This window comes from Gopherus flavomarginatus, chromosome 2 (genome assembly GCF_025201925.1).
Source record: "Gopherus flavomarginatus isolate rGopFla2 chromosome 2, rGopFla2.mat.asm, whole genome shotgun sequence".
Taxonomy (NCBI): domain Eukaryota; kingdom Metazoa; phylum Chordata; order Testudines; family Testudinidae; genus Gopherus; species Gopherus flavomarginatus.
The window spans coordinates 56,978,631-57,001,648 of record NC_066618.1 but is presented as its reverse complement, the minus strand read 5'-3'; the positions used below and the strand labels follow the sequence as shown (position 1 = coordinate 57,001,648).

General features: G+C 40.8%; 1 protein-coding gene across 7 annotated transcripts in view; it reads left to right on the top strand.

The window, feature by feature from the left end:
- DGKB (diacylglycerol kinase beta) overlaps positions 1-23,018 on the top strand; it is a 575,083-nt gene that overhangs the window by 147,600 nt on the left and 404,465 nt on the right. For all 7 annotated transcript variants that reach the window (XM_050938613.1, XM_050938610.1, XM_050938616.1 and 4 more), the window contains one exon: positions 17,458-17,611. In XM_050938613.1, the coding sequence (XP_050794570.1) occupies positions 17,458-17,611 (154 nt within the window). The remainder of the gene's footprint in view (positions 1-17,457; positions 17,612-23,018) is intronic.

The window sequence follows — 23,018 nt, the reverse complement described above, 5'->3', positions numbered from 1 at the left end:
TGAAGCTGTGATGAATGTGTGGCCACAGGGAAAAAACCCTTGTGCTGGGGTTTGAAGGATTAATCAACCTTGTTGGAGTGAGGGGGTGATCTTTGACAGGCTTTTAAGTATGTATGTAGGTTCTCTTATTGTTTTTAATGTGTGTTCTTTGTAATGCCTCACCTTAAGAATAAATGTGTTCGCTTATAAAGGGCTGTGTGGTAACTTAACTTCTGGCAAATACACTGTTTGTTAATCTCTGAAGAAAAAGGACAGTGCAGATGCTGGCCATTTAAGCATTTTGCCTTGCTAGAGGTTATCACCATGTAGACAGGGAACTGTTCATCCTGGAAATACCCCAGTCAGAAGGGAGAGAGATGAGAGTCTCTGCCAAAGAGATAAACTCTGAGGTCGGAGCCGGGAGCCTAGAGTGGGTGCTCTTCTGGACTATAGAAGAGGAATACAGGTGCAGTTGCCCTGAACTGTGACAGATAATGTTTGTGTCAAATAACTGTGACATTATGTGTTTGTAAAGAGCCTCTGACATACCCTTTTGTACTTGTAAGATATTACTGATATTTTTCTCCCATCTTGCAGCATTGTTTATTTCTTACTAATAATAAATGGAGAAAACTTTAGGATTCTTAGAGAACATGAACATCTTGCAAGATTATGATACAATTATTATTTTTTTTAGAATGCTTTTGGGAATGGTTGGAAGATGTCAGCAGGGGAAATTTTTTTTTCTCATTCTGCCTCATAGTTTCATAAATTCGCATTCTTTAGAAAAATCCGTCCCTAATTTTGAAACATTTCTTCTCTAAAATGAGAAAGCTGAAGACACTAAACAGATGCTTCTCTGGAACTGTATTATGATGTCTGGTTTATATCAATTTATATCTGTTGGCTGAAAAAGTAGGCAATTCTACAAGCCTCTGTATTTTCTGTTCAGATACATGTTGGCCTACTGTGTTTTCCTCTAATGTACATTGTCTGTACAATTACAGGTAGTGACCAGACTTTGGTAGAATCTAAATTCATTTAATTGAATTAAGATTTATTCAGTTCGAATTAGGAAATACTGGTTAAAGTATTTTCCCAATATATATTTAATTGTTGCTTTTCTGTTTTTCATTCTATTGTACAATATAGTCCATCCCTTTCTGTTTTCATGATGATGGCTTTGTGCCGCAGTTCAATGTGCAATGGTATGTAGGTGATAAGTAAGTATTTCCCTAGTAAAACAATATACGAAAAACACTCCCTCCTGTCATAAACAGATAGCTAAGGGTTAATGTCTCTTTCACCTGAAGCACCTGACCAGAGGACCAATCAGGAAACCGGATTTTTTCAACTCTGGGTGGAGGGAATTGTGTGTCTGAGGTCTTTGTTTTCTGTCTGCCTGCTTTCTCTGAGCTTTGGAGAAGTAGTTCTACTTTCTAGTCTTCTGTTTCTAAGTGTAAGGACAAAGAGATCAGATAGTAAGTTATATGGTTTCTTTTCTTTGGTATGTGCATGAATATAAGTGCTGGAGTGCTTTGATTTGTATTCTTTTTGAATAAGGCTGTTTATTCAATATTCTTTTAAGCAATTGACCCTGTATTTCGTCACCTTAATACAGAGAGACCCTTTGTATGTATCTTTCTTTCTTTTTATATAAAGCTTTCTTTTAAGACCTGTTGGAGTTTTTCTTTACTTCAGGGAAATTGAGTCTGTACTCACCAGGGAATTGGTGGGAGGAAGAAATCAGGGGAGATCTGTGTGTGTTGGATTTGTTAGCCTGATTTTGCATTCCCTCTGGGTGAAGAGGAAAGTGCTTTTTGTTTCCAGGACTGGGAACGGAGAGGGGGAGTCACTCTGTTTGGATTCACAGAGCTTGTGTCTGTGTATCTCTCCAGGAGCACCTGGAGGGGGGAAGGGAAAAAGGATTATTTCCCTTTGTTGTGAGACTCAAGGGATTTGGGTCTTGGGGTCCCCAGGGAAGGTTTTTCAGGGGGACCAGAGTGCCCCAAAACACTCTAATTTTTTGGGTGGTGGCAGCAAGTACCAGGTCCAAGCTGGTAACTAAGCTTGGAGGTTTTCATGCTAACCCCCATATTTTCAGTTCGAATTAGGAAATACTGGTTAAAGTATTTTCCCAATATATATTTAATTGTTGCTTTTCTGTTTTTCATTCTATTGTACAATATAGTCCATCCCTTTCTGTTTTCATGATGATGGCTTTGTGCCGCAGTTCAATGTGCAATGGTATGTAGGTGATAAGTAAGTATTTCCCTAGTAAAACAATATACGAAAAACACTCCCTCCAATCATAATACTTACAGTCATTGGCCAACCATTGGATGTGACCTGGGACCCATTTTAGTAACACAAACCAGAAACCATCTTTTCTGGCATCACCCTGGAAAATCACTATTGGGTAGATGCCATCACTCATATCTTTCACACTCACCTTGTAAGCCATCCCTTTTACTATCTATTTCAAATACAATCATTTGTCTTAGAAAATATCATAAAAAGCACAACCCTAGTTGGATCAGATTAACATAGCTCCACTGCTTTGAAGTGGATGTATTTCTGAATGTGAAGGGAACCAAAGCAAGGGGGTAAAGGGCCAGATTCATCACCGACCTACACCTTGTACATTGTTTTACACTAGTGCAAAGTGGATGTAAATTACTGACAAATCAAAGTGGTAACATTTTACGCTCACTTTGCACTGATATAAATTACCATACAAGGTGCAGGACAATGGTAACTTGGGCCCAGAGTATTTAAAGCTCCCAGAAAATCAATCACTCGCAAGATCGAATACTGAGGGTGATTTGCCACTTGTAACTCGTAGCAATTTTCAAGGCATGAGGAAGAAATATAATTATTCACATACCTTATTTGTATATTTATTTTTCATTAAAAATCAGAGGTAGCAAATCTGTCACTGAAAAAGCCTGAAAAATTTGGAGCATCTATGCAGGTTTCACTGTAAAGGAAATTTCATTACAGTTAGTAAGCAAGGTAATATGGCTGTAATAACATGCTTTTATAATACGAAATTTTTCAAGAATTTTATCAAAATGAAATTAAATTAAAATTTATCCAAACTCAAGCTATCACTGGATTTTGGCACTGTCTTCACAGGCAGCGGAATGGTTTGAAACAGTCTGAGCTTCTGCTGTTATCAGCTTAATCCCTTTCATTCATACAGTTATTCTAAAACCGTATATATCCCCCTTTCTCAGTCCTCTATGGTAATTGTAATTTCCAGATGTCTCTATGGCAAACAGTGTGTTCTCCCCTTTATGTATGCACGTGATAATTGTATTTGTGTTAACACTTAGGCTATGTCTATACTACCACTTATGTCGGTATAATTTATGTCACTCAGGGTTGTGAATATGGTTCTCCCACTGACATAGCTACCGCTGTTCGTTGGAGATGGATTAATTAAGTTGTGTATTAGTGTAGCAACTCTGCCTTTCCTACTGAACTCATAAATTTCATGTACTTAAATCATTACTACTGGCCAGATTCTTCTCTGAATTAAACAGAGCATGTTGTAAATCCACAGAGGTTGATTAGGTAACTCCTGATTTAAACCAGCACCACTGAGGTCAGATCTTATAATCTACATCATTTGTTACTTTCTCATTTCTCATGTTATTGTAATGCATGATTTCATGCAATGACACTTTTTTGCATAAACATAATTCAGACATAGGGTTGCGATGTGACTAGTCCTCAGAACCCTGCATCACTGGAACTATGCAGATTTTTCCATCTTACTCTAGTGCATCCTGTTGAATTGACTTCTCTGAGGAAACAAACCATTTACGTTAAACATTATGAAGCTTTGTTCTTCTTTGAGTGCTTGCTCATGTCAATTCCATTCTAGGTGAGTTTGCGCCCACGTGCACAGTTGTCGGAGACTTTTTCTTTAGTGTTATCCATAGGGTCAGCTGCAGAGCCCCCTTGAGTGCCGTGCTCATGCATTGGTATATTAGGCACTGCTGATCCTGCGCCCTCTCAGTTCCTTCTTACCACCCATGATGGTTTGTTGGAGCTCCTAGTCTTCCATCGCAAGAGCATTAGTGGTTCTTTACAACCATTGTCTATCTTCTTTGTATATCATTTGTAGGTACTTAATTAGTGATTAAGTGTTAAGTTAGTTTTGCAGTTAGAGTCCCGGCTGGAACTTCGCCCGGGAGCGGGGCATATCCCACTCTCCCGCTTCAAACCATGCTTGTCATGCAGCAGGCTGATGCCTATTAGTGACCTCCACGACAGCTATTTGAAGTGCCTGGGGAAGTCCCATAGAAAGGACAAGTGTAGAATCTGTAAAAACTTTCACCCTGGAATGCAAAAGGAGCAGCATATTCGCTTGAGGGCCCTCCTCCTGTCGGACACCATTCTGCTTCCATGGTCAGGGGCTCTGTTGTACACCTTTTTCCCCAGTACTATTAATCCACAGGATCTTCATGAAGATAAAGCAGGACAAGGTGAAAGTGATCCTCATAGCACCAGCTTGGCCGCATCAGCCCTGGTTCAGCACAGTTCTGAACTTCTTGGTGGCTGTTCCATTGCAGCTACCGCTCAGGCTGGACCTGCTGTCCCAGAACCACAGCAGTCCAGACCTGGCGGCACTTCACCTGATGGGCTTGGCTACTGCGTGGTTAAATACAGAGGAGCGGCAGTGCTCGGCCGGTGTCCAACAGGTTCTGTTGGGCAGCAGAAAGCCCTCCACCAGAGCAACCTACCTGGCCAAATGGAAGCGGTTCACCTGCTGGACCTCAGATAAAGGCATTCGGCCAGAGTGAGCCTCGCTGCAGTTAATCCTGGATTACCTTCTACATCTCAAGCTCCAAGGCCTATCCCATTCATCTGTCAAGGTCCACTTAGCTGCTATCTTAGGCCTTCCATCTGCTGTTTGAGGGTAGGTCGGTTTTTGCTCAGGATATGACTGCTAGGTTTCTTAAGGGCCTCCAGTGCCTTTACCCACCCATAAGGGATCCCGTTCCTCCATGGGACCTGAATCTCATGCAGTCAGAGCTCATGAGACGCCCCCTGTGAGCCTCTGGCTTCCTGCTCTCTCCTTCTCCTGTCCTGAAAGGTTGCATTCCTGGTTGCAGTAACATCTACCCACTAGGTCTGTGAGATAAGGGTGCTCACCTCAGAACCGTCCTATACAGTCTTTTACAAAGATAAGGTCCAGCTGCATCCACACTTGGCATTCCTGCCCAAGGTGGTTTCACAATTTCATACAGGCCATGACATTTACTTACCTGTCTTTTTTCCAAAGCCACATAAGTCGGCAGAGGAACGTCGGCTGCATTCCTTAGATGTCAGGAGGGCGTTAGCCTTCTACATTGAAAGAACAAAGCCATTCCACAAGTTGACACAATTATTCATTACAGTGGCCAACAGAATAAAAGGTCTTCCAGTGTCCGCTCAAAGAATTTCTTCTTGGAATACTGCCTGCATTCACTGCTGCTATGATTAGGCAAAGGTACCACCTCCGACAATTGTAACTGCCCACTTGACCAGGATGCAGGTCTCTTCGGCAGCTTTCCTGGCCCAAGTGCCTATCCAGGACATCTGTAGGGTGGCCACCTGGTTGTCCATCCACGTGTTCACGTTCCATTATGCTCTTAATCAGCAGGCCCAGGACAATGCTGGTTTTGGTAGAGCAGTCCTGCAAGCAGTTAGACTTTGGACTCCAAGCCCGCCTCCAAGGATACTAGTTGTGAGTCACCTAGAATAGAATTGATATGAGCAGGAACTCGAAGAAGAAACAGTTATCTACCTTTTGTAACTGTTGTTGTTCGAGATTTGTTGCTCATGTCCATTCCATTACCCTCCCTCCTACTTCTCTGTTGGAGTTGCCGGCAAGAAGGAACTGAGAGGTCGGCAGCACCTAATATACTGATACATGAGCGCAGCACTAAAAGGAACACCAGAGCCGACCCTACGGATACTGCTACGGCAAAAGTCTCCGACAGCTGTGCAGGTGGGTGCGCGCACACCTAGAATGGAATCGACATGATCAACACATCTCGAAGAACAACAGTTACAAAAGGCAGGTAACCAGTATTTATTTTTTTTAATTTGGAAACAGGCCAAAATTCTGGCAACTGTATTCACATGGGCATGTAATAGAAAACACCTCTGCAGAGGGAACTTATGAGCCAGAGTTTCTAATACATTATCTGGCACTAGCAAAACCAGCAGACATGTCACTCTGTGTGTGCTCCCAGAGCAGCGGTAGGCAACCTATGGCACGCGTGCCGCAGGTGGCACACAAGCTGATTTTCAGTGGCACTCACGCTGCTCGGGTCCTGGCCACTGGTCTGGGGGGCTCTGCATTTGAATTTAATTTCAAGTGAAGCTTCTTAAACATTTTAAAAACCTTATTTATTTTACATACAACAATAGTTTAGTTATATATTATAGACTTATAGAAAGAGACCTTCTAAAAACGTTAAAATGTATTACTGGCACGCAAAACCTTAAATCAGAGTGAATCAATGAAGACTCGGCACACCACTACTGAAAGGTTGCCAAGTCCTGTCCTAGAGTGACGACATCGGTGTGTTTGTGGTCTGTGCATTGGTGTGGTAATGGCAATTATGCATCTTATCCTGCATATGTGATTTAGTTCCTAGCAGGAATACATTCAAAATATTTTTAGTTTCAAATGCCAATGTCATTATCTGCCACATAATAGGAATCCAGTTCTAGCTCATTTTGGTGCTTATTAACTCAGCAGAATCGCAATTATTGTGTGCCCATACATAGACTGTTCCCAAGGAGTAGTGCTCAAATATGCAAGGAGCAGTCTATGTATGAGCATACACTAACTCTGATTTTGCTGTGCTAAGACCTGCACCACAATGGGCCAGAATTTGGTTTCTACTATGTGGTAGATAATGACATTTACATTTGTAGCTGAAACCTTTTAAATATATTCCATAATTTTATTTTAAAAAAAACCCACCCTAAATATTTAATTCAGGAAATGCTAGGAGAAAACATTCACCTCAATACTCAAATGCAATGCTCAGTAAGGGCAATTTCCATAATAAATTTCCACTTTCTACTCCTATCCATTTCCATACTAGAACAATTTAAAAAAACAAAAACAAACAAAAATACTTTCAACTTCTGTTTTAATGGATAATGTCTATTTTATTAGCTCTCTTCATACTCCAAAACCATAGAATAACTTTTGCATCTTTCCAGACCTAGGCCCTGCCCAAAGTGGAAATTTAAGAATGATTTAAAAATTCGGCTTGTATTGGAAATGCGTAGACAATCTTAACTACAGCTGTGACTAGTGCTCCAGCTTTACTAATGTGTACTTCTGAGAGCACTAAGTCTGTGCATAGTAGTGCACGTAGACCCTGTGACATCACAACATTTTTCAAGTATTGGGTCCATCTACTGTTTAAAAAAAAAATGCTATCACCATCACTAGGTTAATACCACTTATACTATATGTGCTTGGCATCAACTGGAGAGCAGGCAGGTTAATGTATAATTAAACAAGCACTTAACTGAAAATTGTATTTTAACATCGTTGTCCTAATTATACTTGGAATTACCTTATTTACTGAAATAAACATGTATTTCATGAAAATGGGATGGAATATGTAATGACTTCCATTTTCCATTTACATGACAATGGATGCAAAGGGGCTTATGTTGAAATACTACATACAGTTTTGAAAAAAGAAACAACCAAGGGAGTATGATGATATTTTAAATATTATTTGTGTTAAAGATGAATTCTGAAGCACTAGATTGTACCTAATCCCCTTTACAAGGAAAGTGAGTTGGTGAAAAGTGAGGGACCTTATTGTCCAGCCTTTGGTGCAGCCTACCCACAATAGTAGCTTTTGTGCTCAGGTGAGCAAAAGACAACTAACAAGTTTCTCCTCTGTCCTCTCCCTCGAAAGGTATGTTTGGAGAGGGCAATGTTTCTAAGCATAAGTTAGTCCTAAAGGACATATAGAGCTTGCGCTTTACAATGACTTTTTTATTGTTTTTTGTAACCTAAAACTGAAATTCATTTGTTAGTGTGTATGCTTGCCTGCTTTAACCTTGTGACTAACTCTCATTTCTTTTTCCCAGTTAATAAATCTTTAGTTAGTTTAATATAGGATTGGCTACAAGTGTTGCCTTTGGTGAGAGATCTAAGGTGAACTTGATCTGGGGTAAGTGACTGGTCCTTTAGGAATGGGAGTAACCTGAATATTCTTGTGATTTTTGGTGTAAAAGATCATTTATCACAAAGGCAGGCTTGCCTGGGTGGCAGGATAGGAGAGCCCATATGACTCCATGTTAAGGGTGTTATGATGGCTGAGGAGTTCACACCTGATACTTGGTTGGTGAAATCTAAGTATACTCACAGCCACTTTGGGATTTGTGCCCTGGTTTATAAGTCTGCCTTGAGGTTAGCGCTCAGTCATCAGACAACTTGACACAGAACACACCTTTTTCTTTTAGTGTAGACATGCCATTACATGTCCCTACACCAAATGCTACAACAGGCAAATGGTAGAATTCCAGGAGTTATTTTACCTCCCTCTGGGGCAGTTTGGATCCAATGCCAGTCCATATAGCCCCAATAAAATTACCTATTGTGTATAAATGTGTAACTGTCAGATATTAAATGTTATATGCCATGATCAAAAACTCTTATTTGTCATTAAAGAAAAAAATTCCACAGGGGAGCAAAATTTGTCTAATGGCCATATCTTGTTCTGCAGATAGAAATCCCATTTAAGTCAGCAGGAATTATGTATGCTTAATATCCGGATATAGCTAAAGCTATATGACTATTAGAGCCTTGTGGCATCTGTTCAGTGCAAGAGTCTCTGTCAGTCTAACTCTTGTTAATACTAGTTGGAGTTGCTTGCATAAATCTTCATATAATGGAACAATAAATTTCTCTGAGCTCTACACTTCCATGTGCTGTGAGACATGGAGAAGAGCAAAAGTAAAATGGAATAGACAAATTGCACTCCCACCACTGGTAGCTATTCCCCTTGGCGGGGGGGGGGGCGGGTGTTGTGTTTTTTGTTGTTTTTTTTAGAGTCCTGGGAGAGCTATGCCGTGATTACACAAGCCATGTTAACATTGCCAGTGAAGATGTGCCCTTAGAGACCCACACATATTCAGGCAGGTACCAGTGATGAAGTTAATGGGCAAAGATGTGTTAATTTCTGTGTCTTCACTATCAGAGAAGGATGTACTACATAAATGTGGGAGGAGGCGCCAATGACTATATAGATCCTAAAGGAACTGCTCCTTATAAACTTGTGGTTTTTAAGAAGGATGTTTTTCTTGAACTGTAATTTTTATAATGAAGAAACATCCTATTACTTGTATAACCATGCTACCTCTCCACATTTATTCATATAACATCTCATGTTATGAAAGCACTGATGGAGATATCCTATCTTCCAAAACTGGAAGGGATCTTGAAAGGTCATTGAGTCCAGCCCCCGCCTTCACTAGCAGGACCAAGCGGCCCCCTCAAGGATTGAGCTCACAACCCTGGGTTTAGCTGGCCAATGCTTAAACCACTGAGCTATCCCTCCCCCCAGTAAAAATAAAATGATGCATCAGATTTAAAAAGAGAGGGAAATCATATTTTATCAATAATTTATATACTTTTCAGAGAGAACTGGAAAATGAAATTGTTTACCACATCAGTAACTTTGAGAATGTGATTGAAAATGGCTAGAGATTTTTAATACCTATGACATTGAACATCCCTTTTAATTTTATAGTTCTGTATTATACAAAGTTGGCTTTCTTAACAAATATGTATTCAAAACGAGCAAGCAACTCAGAACACATGGTTACAACCACCAAAGACCTGTCCAGCTTCAAGCAAGTTGGTAAGGATGAGGACACAACCTTTCTCATGGGTAGCCTTTTCTGCACATATTAGGCTTTCTGTCAGGATCCTTGTGGAGGGATTTCCTTCAAAGTCTGACCTCAGCCTTCATAGTGAACTCAGGGTAGCCTTTATGTAGTTCCCCCAAAAACTTGTCATTTGCATAACAGTCTGCTTCGACTTAAAAGAAATATCTGACAGCCGCAATAGATGGTCTGATAGCTCCTGCTTGGCCCTGTCACTTGGCTAGACAGCTTCATAGGGAATTTGGGGGCACAGTAGCTAATACAAGTTCTGGTGCCCTTCTGGTGTGTGGAACCTGAATACAAGTAACCATGGACACTTCCATTCCTGCATGTTTGTATATAATGGGGTGTGTGTGTGAGAGAGAGAGAGAGAGAGAGAGACTACATGGTGCTTTGTATTTTCAATTCCCTGTCATCTCTTCACAAGCCAAAATTTTCAAAGATGTCTACATTGTCACGTCACCATGATTTTTTTGAAATTGTGAAATGGTGAAACCATGAAATTACGAGCTTGAAGTGGATATCAGAAGCCAGTATCTGAACAATGAACTGAGCCCTTGAATGTTCAGTACTTTAAATCACAAGAGAGGATATGATGGAAATGTTAGTGCAAAGGTTTGTGGAAAATGTTCCACTAGTGTTTCACAGACCTATCAGATACTAGGTTGTCTGCAAATATTTTTTTTTGTAAGTACAGCAGCTGCACACTGTCTTTTGGGTGCACTGTTTACTTTTCCATTTGAAAATTTTGTCTCATAATATTTCAGTATGGAATATTTTTTATCAGTTGTTTTTTTTATATACCAGTAGGTCAGTTGATGAGCTAGAAGAAAAGGAAAAGAAGTAACATTAGAGAAAAAGAACAAATTGAAAATTGTGCCTATGTATGTCTGACACTCCTACTTTATCAATTCACTAGTCTGTTGGGTTGACAGACAGTGGGAGGAGGATCCCTAGACTTTGGTGAGGGAGAAAAAAAGAGTGCAGGTGAAATTTGTCAGCTCACTAGTCCTCAAATAAAAATAGTCTTTGCAGAAAATAGCATCTGACATCTTAGGAACAGATCTCTCAATTGACCGTAGGAATGTATAAGATTGCAAGACAAGCACAGATCTGTATTTAAAGTTTGGATGCTGGTCTTAAATCACCTGTAGTAATGATAAATGTCTATGAAAGATGCTGGTATGAAGATGTGTAAAGCTTATATGTTTGCATTGAGAATAAATTGGCTTACAACTGCATATGTCTTAAGTATCTGAGAAATTAGCTTAAATGTGGGCAATATATAATGTAGTTTTTAATTTATTTTCATATTATGTGGCATGGATCAAGGTGGAACTTTTTGTGTATGTTTATTGTCCAGTGTAATTTAGTTTTCTGGTAGTGATTTTCTTACTGCCTTATTGCAACTGTAAATAATATGGGCCAGATTCTTGGCCTCATTAAGTCTGATTTGCACTGCTTCCATGCATAAATCCCTACCTGAGGATTCCTCTAGCATACAGTTATCCTTCAGTGCTGTAGAGCTGGCATAGCTGTTACTACACTATTTCTCTTTGTTTCACTGGAGGCTGCTGGAAGCTCCTGGGTCGAGTTGAGCTCAGCTGGAACTGAGGTGCTGTCCTAATGTATGTATACTTACTTATTGTATCTTTTTATATTGCACTATTTTCATGTTACTTGGAAATAATATTGACCTGGAATTGGCCGCTGTTGGAAGACAGGATACTGGACTAGATGGACCATTTGTCTGACCCAGGATGGCCGTTCTTTGTGGCTTTGGACATGTGCTAATAACATCATGCATCCAGGATGTTGATGTTGTAATGCCTAGGAGCCCTAGTCATGGGCCCCATTGTGCAGGGCATTTGAGGAGGGATTTCAAGGAGGATAGTGAGGCTGCTTTGTTGATATTTACAGGAAGCGCCTTTGTTCCATTCCAAAGCAGAGTCCAGGTCAGTGAAGGGTTGAGGCACTGCCTGCCCCACAGCCGTGCATGACTAACAATGCTTTACTGTTGTAGCTCCCAACCTGGGCCATGGACAAACAGCCTACCAGCATACAGATCTCACCCTGAATGTCTATGTGTAGTTGCAGACCTGGTCCAGCAGCTCTGACTCTAGCAGTCAGCCAGCAACACACCAGTCACATAGTGGCTTGCACAAGCCTTGGTTACTATTTGCAGGATGATCCCAACATGCTCCCAGTCCTGAATTTTCCCAAAATTATGTTTTTCATTGTCCATTTCTCTTCTGGACAGTTCAGATATTAAAGGTTTCTTGCTCCTGTAAACAGTCAATATTCAACAGTTTGCTACTTTAACTGGAGTAACCAAACAGTTTAGTTTAATCACAGCACTGGATTGCCTTAGATTAAAAACAAAACAAAACAGTTTAACACAGGAAGATAGGATTTTAAGTGAATTCAAGTATGAGATCAAGTTAGAAATGGTTACCAGCTAATAAAAGTGAAAACACGCATCTAAAAGTCTAAAATTTAATCTAGCAAGTTTTGGTTCAAGGCTTTGTTTAAGATGACCTTTCTCATCCCTAGTCTTCCAACAGGATTGTGACTGACCCTTTCCTTGGTCAGGATCTCTCCCAGAAGCCCAAAGGTGCTGGTGCCTTTGTCTTCTTAGAGATAGAGAGATACCTCTGGGTTCTCTGCACCTCTCGCTTATAGTCCAGTCAAACTTTGAAGTAAATTCTTCTGAAGCTTATCTCTAAAAGCAAAAGTCAAGTGGTAAAGGAGGCGTCATGCTCTTTCTTCCTACCTGTGTTTGGTGAGATGCAAATTTTGCTTTGTCTCCTGCCATTTCCTCTCCTTACTGTCTCATGGACCCTGTTTACTATTCATATATGTAAATTGGAATAAACACACATTTCTTTGTTTAGGATAGACCTGTTTAACAACTTCTGCCTGGGCAAAAGTGTCCCTAGCATCTGTTTTGCCAGAAGCTGGGAGTGGGTAACTGGGGAATATCGTTCACTTGATGATAACCTGTTCTGTTCATTCCCTCTGAAGCACCTGGCATTGGCCACAGTTGGAAGACAGGATACTGGGCTAGATGGACCATTGGTCTGACCCAGTATGGCCGTTTTTATGTTCTAGGGATTTGTGCTTGTGGACATGTGCTAATAACATCATATAGGGGGATTTAATAACTTTACGTATAATGTTGCTGCATACATTTCACCATGGTATTATTGACCACAAATTATTTCTTTTCAAATGATACCTCACAAGGCATATTTTATACACAGATTATTACAACAGTGTGCAGGGTGTGAATATGGGTACGCTTGTATATCATATGACAGCCTCCCAAGCATGAGTGTCAACATGGGAGAAGGCACAAAGATGCTTATGTGAAAATTTAACGGTTGGCAATAGAGGATGGCACCTTGGGCCAGTTGAAGGTGGGAGTTGACATCTCAACAATGAATGAGCCTTAATATCCATATCTCAGCAGTACATTTTAGTCGTCAGGCTCACCATAATTTGTTCATAGTAAATCTAGAACTTTGCTGCTTAAAATATTAATATGGAGTGGTTTATTTTAAACAGTGTCTGCTTATATCTTTATTATTTCAGAAATGAGAGGCAGGATGTCTTACTGGCAGATGCATAACAATATAGTATGTGATAAAGGGACTTATTTGGGGGCTAGTAGATTTGCAAACCACAGATGCTACATTAGTTACATATGACTTCTGCAGCACTAAAGTAACATTATATAACATAAGTACAACACAAACATATAAGCTTGATTCTTCAGTACTTTAGTGAAAAGTCCTTAGGTTATTTGTCCTGTTGACTTCAGTCATAGTAGAGGTATGAATAAGTTGTTTGCAGTGTTAGGGTATGTCTACGGGATTATTCCAATTTTACATAAACCGGTTTTGTAAAACAGATTGTATGAAGTCGAGTGCACGCGGCCACACTAAGCACATTAATTCGGTGGTGTGCGTCCATGTACAGAGGCTAGTGTCGATTTCTGGAGTGTTGCATTGTGGGTAGCTATCCCGTAGCTATCCCATAGTTCCTGCAGTCTCCCCCGCCCCTTGGAATTCTGGGTTGAGATCCCAATGCACGATGGTGCAAAAACAGTGTTACAGGTGATTCTGGGTAAATGTCGTCACTCAATCCTTCCTCCGTGAAAGCAATGGCAGACAATCATTTCGCGCCCTTTTTCCCCTGGATTGCCCTGGCAGACGCCATAGCATGGCAACCATGGAGCCTGTTTTGCCTTTTGTCACTATCACCGTGTGTGTACTGGATGCTGCTGACAGAGGCGGTACTACAGTGCTACACAGCAGCATTCATTTGCCTTTGCAAGGTAGCAGAAATGGTTACCATCACTTTTGCACCGTCTGCCATTGTAAATTGGCGATGAGATGATGGTTATCAGTCATTTTGTGCCGTTTGCAATTGGAAATTGGTGATGACGGTTATCAATTATTTTGTACTGTCTGCTGCTGTCATAGGTGCTCCTGGCTGAGGTCGTCCGGGGCCACATGGACAAAAATGAGTGACTCCCCGGGTCATTCTCTTCTTTATGTTTTGCTTAAAAATAGAGTCAGTCCTGCCTGGAATATGGGGCAAGTCTACTAGAGAGCCAGAGAGCACAGCCGCTCCGAGTCAGAGCCCCAGAGATCCCTCAGAAATGATGAGCTGCATGCCATTCTAGAGGGTGCCCCTGCAACAACTCCACCCATTGCTTCCCTCCTCCCTCAACCTTCCTGGGCTACCATTGCAATGTCCCCCCCCCCCCATTTGTGTGATGAAGTAATAAAGAATGCAGGAATAAGAAACACTGACTTTTTAGTGAGATAAAATGAGGGGGAGGCAGCATCCAGTTGCTATGATAGTCCAGGCAGGACATTAAAGGGTGTGGGGGAGAGGAGCGCAGCCTCCCACTGCTATGATAGTCCAGGCAGTACAGTATCTTTTCTTTAGACATGAAAGGGGGGGCGGGGCTGATGGAGCTCAGGCTCCAGCTGCTATGATGAGGACGATTATCAATCATTTTGTACCGTCTGCCAGGAATGACAGGGAGTTATTCCCATTTTTACCCAGGCACCCCCGGCCGACCTCACCGAGGCCAGCCAGGAGCACTCACGGGATGATGACGGTTTTCCACCATTTTGTACCGTCTGCCATCAGGAAAGGAAGGGGAGGGGATGCTGCTGTTCAGCACCGCGTCTACCAGCAGCATGCAGTAGACATACAGTGACATTGAAAAATGGCAAGAAACGATTTTTTTTCCCTTTTCTTTCATGGGGGGGGGGGAAATTGACGAGATATACCCTGAACCACCCCAGACAATGTTTTTGACTCTACAGGCATTGAGAGCTCAGCCAAGAATGCAAATGCTTTTCGGAGACTGCGGGGACTGTGGGATAGCTGGAGTCCTCAGTCCCCACCCCCCACCCCCCATGAGCGTCCATCTGATTCTTTGGCTTTCTGTTACACTTGTCATGCAGCACTGTGCTGAGTCCCTGCTATGGCCTCTGTCTATCATAGCCTGGAGATTTTTTCATATGCTTTGTCATTTCGTCTTCTGGAACAGAGCTCTAATAGAACAGATTTGTCTCCCCATACAGCAATCAGATCCAGTATCTCCCGTATGGTCCATGCTGGAGCTCTTTTTGGATTTGGGACTGCATCGCCACCCGTGCTGATCAGAGCTCCACGCTGGGCAAACAGGAAATGAAATTCAAAGGTTTGCGGGGCTTTTCCTGTCTACCTGGCCAGTGCATCCGAGTTCAGATCGCTTTTCAGAGCGGTCACAATGGTGCACTGTGGGATACCGCCCGGAGACCAATACCGTCGATTTGCGGCCACACTAACCCTAATCCGACATGGCAATACCGATTTCAGCGCTACTCCTCTTGTCGGGGAGGAGTACAAAAACCGGTTTAAAGAGCCCTTTATATCGATATAAAGGGCCCCGTTATGTGGACGGGTGCAGGGTTAAATCGGTTTAACGCTGCTAAATTTGGTTTAAACGCATAGTGTAGTCCAGGCCTTAGTGTAGCTGTGTTGTTCCCAGGATATATAAGAGACAGCGTGGGTGAGCTAATAATTTTTTATTGAACCAACTTCTGTTGAAGAAGGCAAGATTTCAAGCTACATAGATCTCTTCAGCTCTGGAAAAGGTAATCAGAGTTGAAAAATGTGCACAACAAAAACTTAGTGGGAGAGCGGGCAGCAGCAGGTGGCCCAGGAACCCTGCTGCTGCTGCTGGGGGGTGTTGGCAGGGCTGGCAGGCTCCCTACCCAGCTCCGTGTGTCTCCCTGGAAGTGGCAATACGTCTCTCCCTAAGCTTCTAGGTAGAAGTACAGCCAGGGGCTCCACACGCTGCTCCTTCCCCAAGCCCTGGCTCCGCAGCTCCCATTGGCTGGGAATCGTGACCCGTGGGAGTTGCAGGGGTGCTGCCTATGGGCAGAAGCAGTGTGCAGAGCTACCTGGCCACACTCCTGCCTAGGAGCTGAGGGAGGGACATGTTGCCGCTTTCGGGGACCCCCTGAGGTAAGTGCTGCCCAGAGCCCTCACCCCGTCCCATGCCTCTGCCCCAGCCCAGAGCCCCCTCCCACACCCAAATTCCTCTTGCTGCTGGTGAGGGAGGGTGTAGTGGCTCAAGAATACAATTGATGCGGCTGGTCCAGGGGCTAGCCGAGCTGCTCACTCGGCCCCCGAGTCAGCCACGCCGGCTGCTGTAGAAGTCATGGAGGTCCCGGAAAGTCACAGAATCCGTGATGTCCATGACAGACTCGCAGCCTTATTTATGATATAGAAACAAAGGCAGAAAACATCATCTATCCTTTATATTAATTTAAGAAATAATGATATGCAGCTTTTTTGATTTTATCAGTGATATAACACTAACTCCAGTGATAGGTGTACAGTTATGACACAGTAATTGTAATATCTCAAAATCTTTTGATCTGTTCCATGCCATCTTTAATCTCAGAGTCACTCTATATTACTTAGTAGGATAAAATGTAATTGTGAGCTTTTACTATTCATTTAATAACTGATATTACTGTATCACCAAAATGAAAGTGCTGATTAGTCTTTCCATTTTAATTTGCTGTAGATTACAAAAACAAATTAAATTAAATGGCAAAAAACAAAGAAACTTTTGATTATATAATGCTGTATAGTCAACATGTGAAAAATTTTGCAGTTGGAAGTCCTCAAGAGAAAGGCATTGGTTCTTATTTACACTGAGGTCCCTTTACAGCATTTTGGTAGTGTAAAGGGGCCATAAAGTGGGAGTGAATGTAATTTACCAGATTTATATAAATGAGCCTTAGAGTAAATAAAAATCAGGGCCAAATACTGTAGGTGGAGTTTTAAAGGCTGTGAATTTTTGAAACAAAAAATTGTAGTTATGTGAGTTAAAACAGTGTGATTGTCATATTTTATGAATGTATATTATTAAAGTTTTTCTACTATTTCAATTAATACCAATTTTTTTTTAATATTAGATTTATCCTGAAATGCCAGAAGTTAAAGGTGTTTTGTTTTTTTTTTAAACTTTAGACAATTGATTTAGAAGGTTTCAGGCTATTCATGAAGACCTTTCTGGAAGCTGAGCTGCCCGACGATTTCAGTGAACATCTCTTTACATCATTCAGCAACAAAATCTCCCATTGTAGTCCCTTAGTAAAAAGCAAGCCCCAACTCCTACCAGGAGGTAAGTATTCAAAATAATACCAATTTGACAAAGACTGATCTATTTTAAAGACAAATCTCTACATGGGAAATTGAAAGTACAGCAGTAACATTTGTTTCTAAGAGCCATACGAGTACAGAGTTCTAGGCAGTGTATAGAACTTGTGCTTTTATCCAGGACTCATGTTGTGATCAGGTGTTTGCAGAATTGGGAGAAGTATTCCATTAAATCTCTTTTTTTCAACGCTGTGCTGTGCTTGTGTTTGTGCTTGTGAAAGGGAAATGAAATTAAATAATTGCACTTTATTAATCCACAGTCACCATCCAGCCGAGGCAACAAGTGAAGTAACTTTGCCAAATTAAAACCTATTCAATTTCTAATCTTATGTGGTACTGCTGCCTATTTTCTGTGCCACTTAAACACCATTTAGGAAACCACTGTTCCTGTAGCAGGTTCCCACAACTCCTGCTTGATGCTTTGAAGCTTCCTTGCAATTACTCCCTCCCCTGTAATTGACTATTTGTGCTGCTGCTCCTACCCATCCTTTTGCATTGGATATTTAAAATAGCTATAGTTACTATTTATCTGCCCCATTTCCTCAAGCAACATAAGGCCCTTGTCCTCATTGAGTAGTTTGAAGTTTTTCTCTGTTTGCAGATTTTTATTAAATATGATTGAGCTCTCAGAGAGGATAGAGCATCTCAAAAATATATAAAAACAAACAAGTATAATAAATAAAACAAAACACCAAACATCCACTTCCCACACCCACTAAAAACAGAGTTTTAATAAACTTTGCAAGAAAAATTAGGTTTAGTGTAAAAATAAGCCTGAGATATTTCAGTGCACATGGTAATTATTTTGAGAACTTATAACTACTTGGAGAAAAGAAATAAGTGCCCCAGTCCTGAAGCTACTTATTCACGTGCTTATTGAAATCAATACGGTTACTCATGGTAGTAAAGTTACATGTGTGTAATAGTATGCAAGAATGGTGCCCGTTTAATATAATTTTAACCATTAGCATGATGCTATCTTAAGTGCCTTTTAGTCTCACGATTGATACTTATCAGAATGCTTGTGTAAGCAGTTTTCTACTGTGTTGTTAGCTTTTGCACCTGCCTGATTTTTACAGTGGTGTTATAATCCAAGGTTTCTAACATCACAAATTCCCTAGTGTGGAAGCAATTGAGTCATTGGCTGAAAGGAGTATATGGCATTACTGAGACCATTACTGGAATACTGTGTCCAGTTCTGGTGTCCATATTTTAAAATGGACGATGACAAATTGGAAAAGGTTCAGGAAGGAGCTACAAGAATGATATGAGGTCTTTACAATCTGCCTTACAGAGTTTAAAGAAGCTCAAACTGTTTTGTTTATCCAATGGAAGATAGAGGTGATTTCATCATGGTCCATAAATATGTCTAGGGGAAAAGACTTTTTGATAGAGGGCTTTGTAATCTCGCAGACAAAGACCTAATAAATCTAATGGTTGGAAGCTGAAGCTAGATAAATTTAAACTTGAAATAATGTGAGCGTAATTAACCATTGGAACTCCTTACCTATGGATGTGGTGGAATCTTTATCACTTTGGAGTCTTTCATTTGGGATTAGATGTCCTTATAAAGTATACTCTCTAGCTCATCCATAAGTTATGGACTTGATGTATGAGTCAGCTGGTGAAATTTTAGGTGTGGTGCTATGAAGGAGGTCAGACTAGATGACCATAATGGTCCCTTCTGGCATTGAAATCTATAAAATGTGGTGATTCTTTGGGTGGCAGAAAAAGAGGACAGGACACCTTCAAGGCTTCCTACTGCTTTTGGATTACAAGGGAATGGGAAAGGGGGATAGACTTACCTGAGTGGAGCCAAGGGGGGAACAGGAAGTGGCTGGACTAGGGAGAGTCACTGGCCCATCCCCACATTGGGAAAGGGGATGGTATTTATACCCCTGCATTCTGGAACTCTCTCCATCACTGACCAGAATCACCTTTTCCCCACCTAGGGATCAGAGTAGAACCAGATTTTATGATCTTCCCTGTGCTTGCGCCAGTTGCCTTTTTGGGGAGAACTGTGAAGGAATTTTTACCTGACCACCAGATTGACTGAGGCAGACTGGTTGGGTTTTTTTGTCTTTCCCACAATAGGTCGGTGACCTAGTGAGTTAGGTAGGGAGGTGAGGTCAAGATGTTGCAACTTAGTAGGTAACAGGTGTGGCAGGTGGCCAGTGCAGGTAGTCATTACAGAGGGGATACAGTTCCCTGATAAACAGGAGTTAGAAGTGGACTTTGGGGGAAGCACCCCCTAAGAGAGCCTAAAAAAAGGTGGGTTCGGGCTCCTAATCCCTCATACAAGGGTAGGGTGGTAGGGTCCCAGAGACGGGCTGGCTGAGTTCAGGTTGTGAAGCAGGAGGGCTGACACCAACCTCTCAAATAGATAGAAACAATGAAGGAAATGATGACCTGCATCGTACAATTTATTGCCACATATTCCCACGTATGTTAAATGAATACAGTTGCAACCTAATTAGACCGCATCCATTGCCTCTGGTCTTTCTTCCTGTGTGGCTGGGACAATGCCGGTTTCTAGCATCAGGGAATGCACCAGACAACAAACATGCTGATTACCAAGGAAACAACTTCCGCTTACCCACAGTTATCTTGGTAAGCAGCAGCAATTATTGAGTTTTGAAAGGAATTTTTATATCTTGCCTACAGAGATTGACTTGTTTTTTGTTAAATCTACCTATTTGGTAGTTCCTATAGTGGGTAATATATTTTGTTCACTACTATACTTACACAGAATAAAATATTTTTCACCTGTTTTTTTAATCTCCAGTGGTTGTCTCTTTGTTTTATGATCTCTGGCTTTAAAGATATAATTGCTTAGTTAATCGCCATTCATTTCTATTACTCTGTACATACATGTTACTATACTATTGTCCTAGGTTGTACAGAATATTTTTATACTACCATCACCAACTTATTTTAAACACATACTTTCATAGGCATTGAATACACTGAGATACCATCCCAATAACTTCCTTTATTGCTATCTTTTTATAAAGCTCCACCAGTAGCAGCACTAGTGTAGTAAAGTAGCTGAAAGCAGTTAGTATTTTAATCAGCTTGTTAACTAAACCTGCTCAACATGCCAAGCAATATGGAGCATGATCTAGTGGATTGTGCAAAAGAGTAAGCACCAAGAATGCCTTTATTCTAATCTCAGCTCCAACACTGACTTGGACCATAATTTTCAGTCATTGTGAGCTGCTGATGAACATCCCTTTAAAATCAGGTCATTGGTCTCCTAAGCAGGGCACCCAGAAATTGAAACACCTAAATTAACGGACAGTTTTTAAACAATTGACTTTAACAAGCTAGGTTTTTCAAGTTGTAAAATGGAGATAATATGTACTTTGGAAGGGTAGGGTGGGAGAATTAAAAATATGTAGCATAATTTGAAAATAAGGCCTATAATAGAGGCACTGTGGTCCAGCGACAGGGCATCACATCTAGGTTCTATTCCCAGCTCTGCTACTGGCATCCTATGTAGTCTTGTGAAGTGACTTGCCCTTCTCTCTGCTGCTGTTTCCCCTCCTTCCTTTTGTCTTGTCTACTTAAATTGTAAGCTCTTTGATGATGGACTTTTCTAATTGTGTTTATACAGTGCATAGTACAATAGGGCCCTAATCTTGATTGGTGCTGTATTACCAGTAAATAAGTATAATTATTAAACAATTTTAAATTATATTTTTTTTCAATTTCAAAATACATTTTCAGGCTATTATTATTTATATGTTTATTTTGTGTTTATTTACCAAGTTTTCTAATGCTTTTGAGGCATAATTATTTACATGCTGGTTATTGTTTTACACTTTACAATGATAATTGTGCATAATATGACAGTGCTCACTGTTTTACTACTATGCTTTTCTAAATCTGTCCTTTAGAAATAATTTTCTTCAATAGCCATTTTGGATGTTATACATAGTCAGCTGAATGGGATTTCTTCTGCTGCCCTGTTAGTTTCTATTGCCAATAATGTGTCTGAAACAGTTTAATTGCTTTTTCTATTAAGCTTATTTTTTTTTGTTGATGTTTTCACAGTGGCTACTGTCAGCTGTGAATACACCTTTGGTAGTAGCCACTAAAAATCAACAGTTACCAAATAGTTATCACAATGTGGTATCACAGATACTACAGAGATGGCCCGTGCCTGCCAGTGGTGGTGTGGGGGAGGGGGACAGAATTAGGGCATCCAGTTTCAGCAGTGTTACTGAGCATGCTCAGTCCAAGCCAAGCATTAAATCTGGGTGAGAGGGGCAAATAGCCTCTCCCATCACCTCTCCCATCCTTGTTCCTGTTCAGTCTCAGCAACATAATAGGGGCTGACTTTTTAATAGGCATCATCTGTGTATTCATTTGCTTGTTTTCGTTCGTTTTGTTGGGGGGGGGGAGTTCCACATCTTTAGATAGCGACATTTATTCATTTCACAATCATTTACTAAAAATATTTTTAATCACATTTGGTGTTGTCTATGGTTAGGTAGTTCAAACCACTACATACAGTGCTTAAAGTGGTCTGTGAAAGGTGGGGGTGGTGGGGTATTTATCATAATCTAGGATTAGCAGGTTTGGTAAAACAGTGTTTGAGGTGAGCCGCTTAGCAACTCAGCTCTATTTATGTATGTATTTATTTTTTCTTGAGTCTGTTATCCCATGAAACATGCACCTTCCCAGTTTAAGCACTGAATGAGTGAATAAATGGAAAGGATATAGACCTTTTTAGGTCCATTTTAGATTCAGCTAACTTCTGCCTTGGAATGGTGCATATGGATTTTCCTTTACTTTGCAACACTCTCTCTCTCTCTTTCTCTCTTCTCCCCCGTCCCCCCAATAAAACACACAGCCTCTTTTAAAATAATGTTATCTGATGTAAGAAGAAATGAATTTCAATATTATTTCTGCCAGTGTATCCTTAGCTTGTTTTTATTGTATGTGTGTGATTTTTATTGTAACAGTAATATATATAAAATATTTCCCCCTTCACTCTACCATTCAGGTCTTTAGCACCATGAGACCATTTTTTCTCAATAAAATCCGTATTACCGACTCATTATGAGACAATTTCATTCTCACTCTATTGAGTTAAGTCCTTTGGATTCAATATTATGGCAAGGGGACTGTTATAATACTGTTCAAACTCACAGTGAAGTCAGTGATATATGCCTAATACAAATGCTGTAGTGAAAAAACATTCAGTTAGATAATTCCATTGACCTCATATTAGATTTATGGGTAATTTGGGACTGCAATTAAACTATGTAATCTGACTGAGATATATGATTTTACATAGCAACAGCACTTATAATGGGTAACATGCCATGCGAAATAACTTGATGGTTGTAAATTTTAATGTAAAA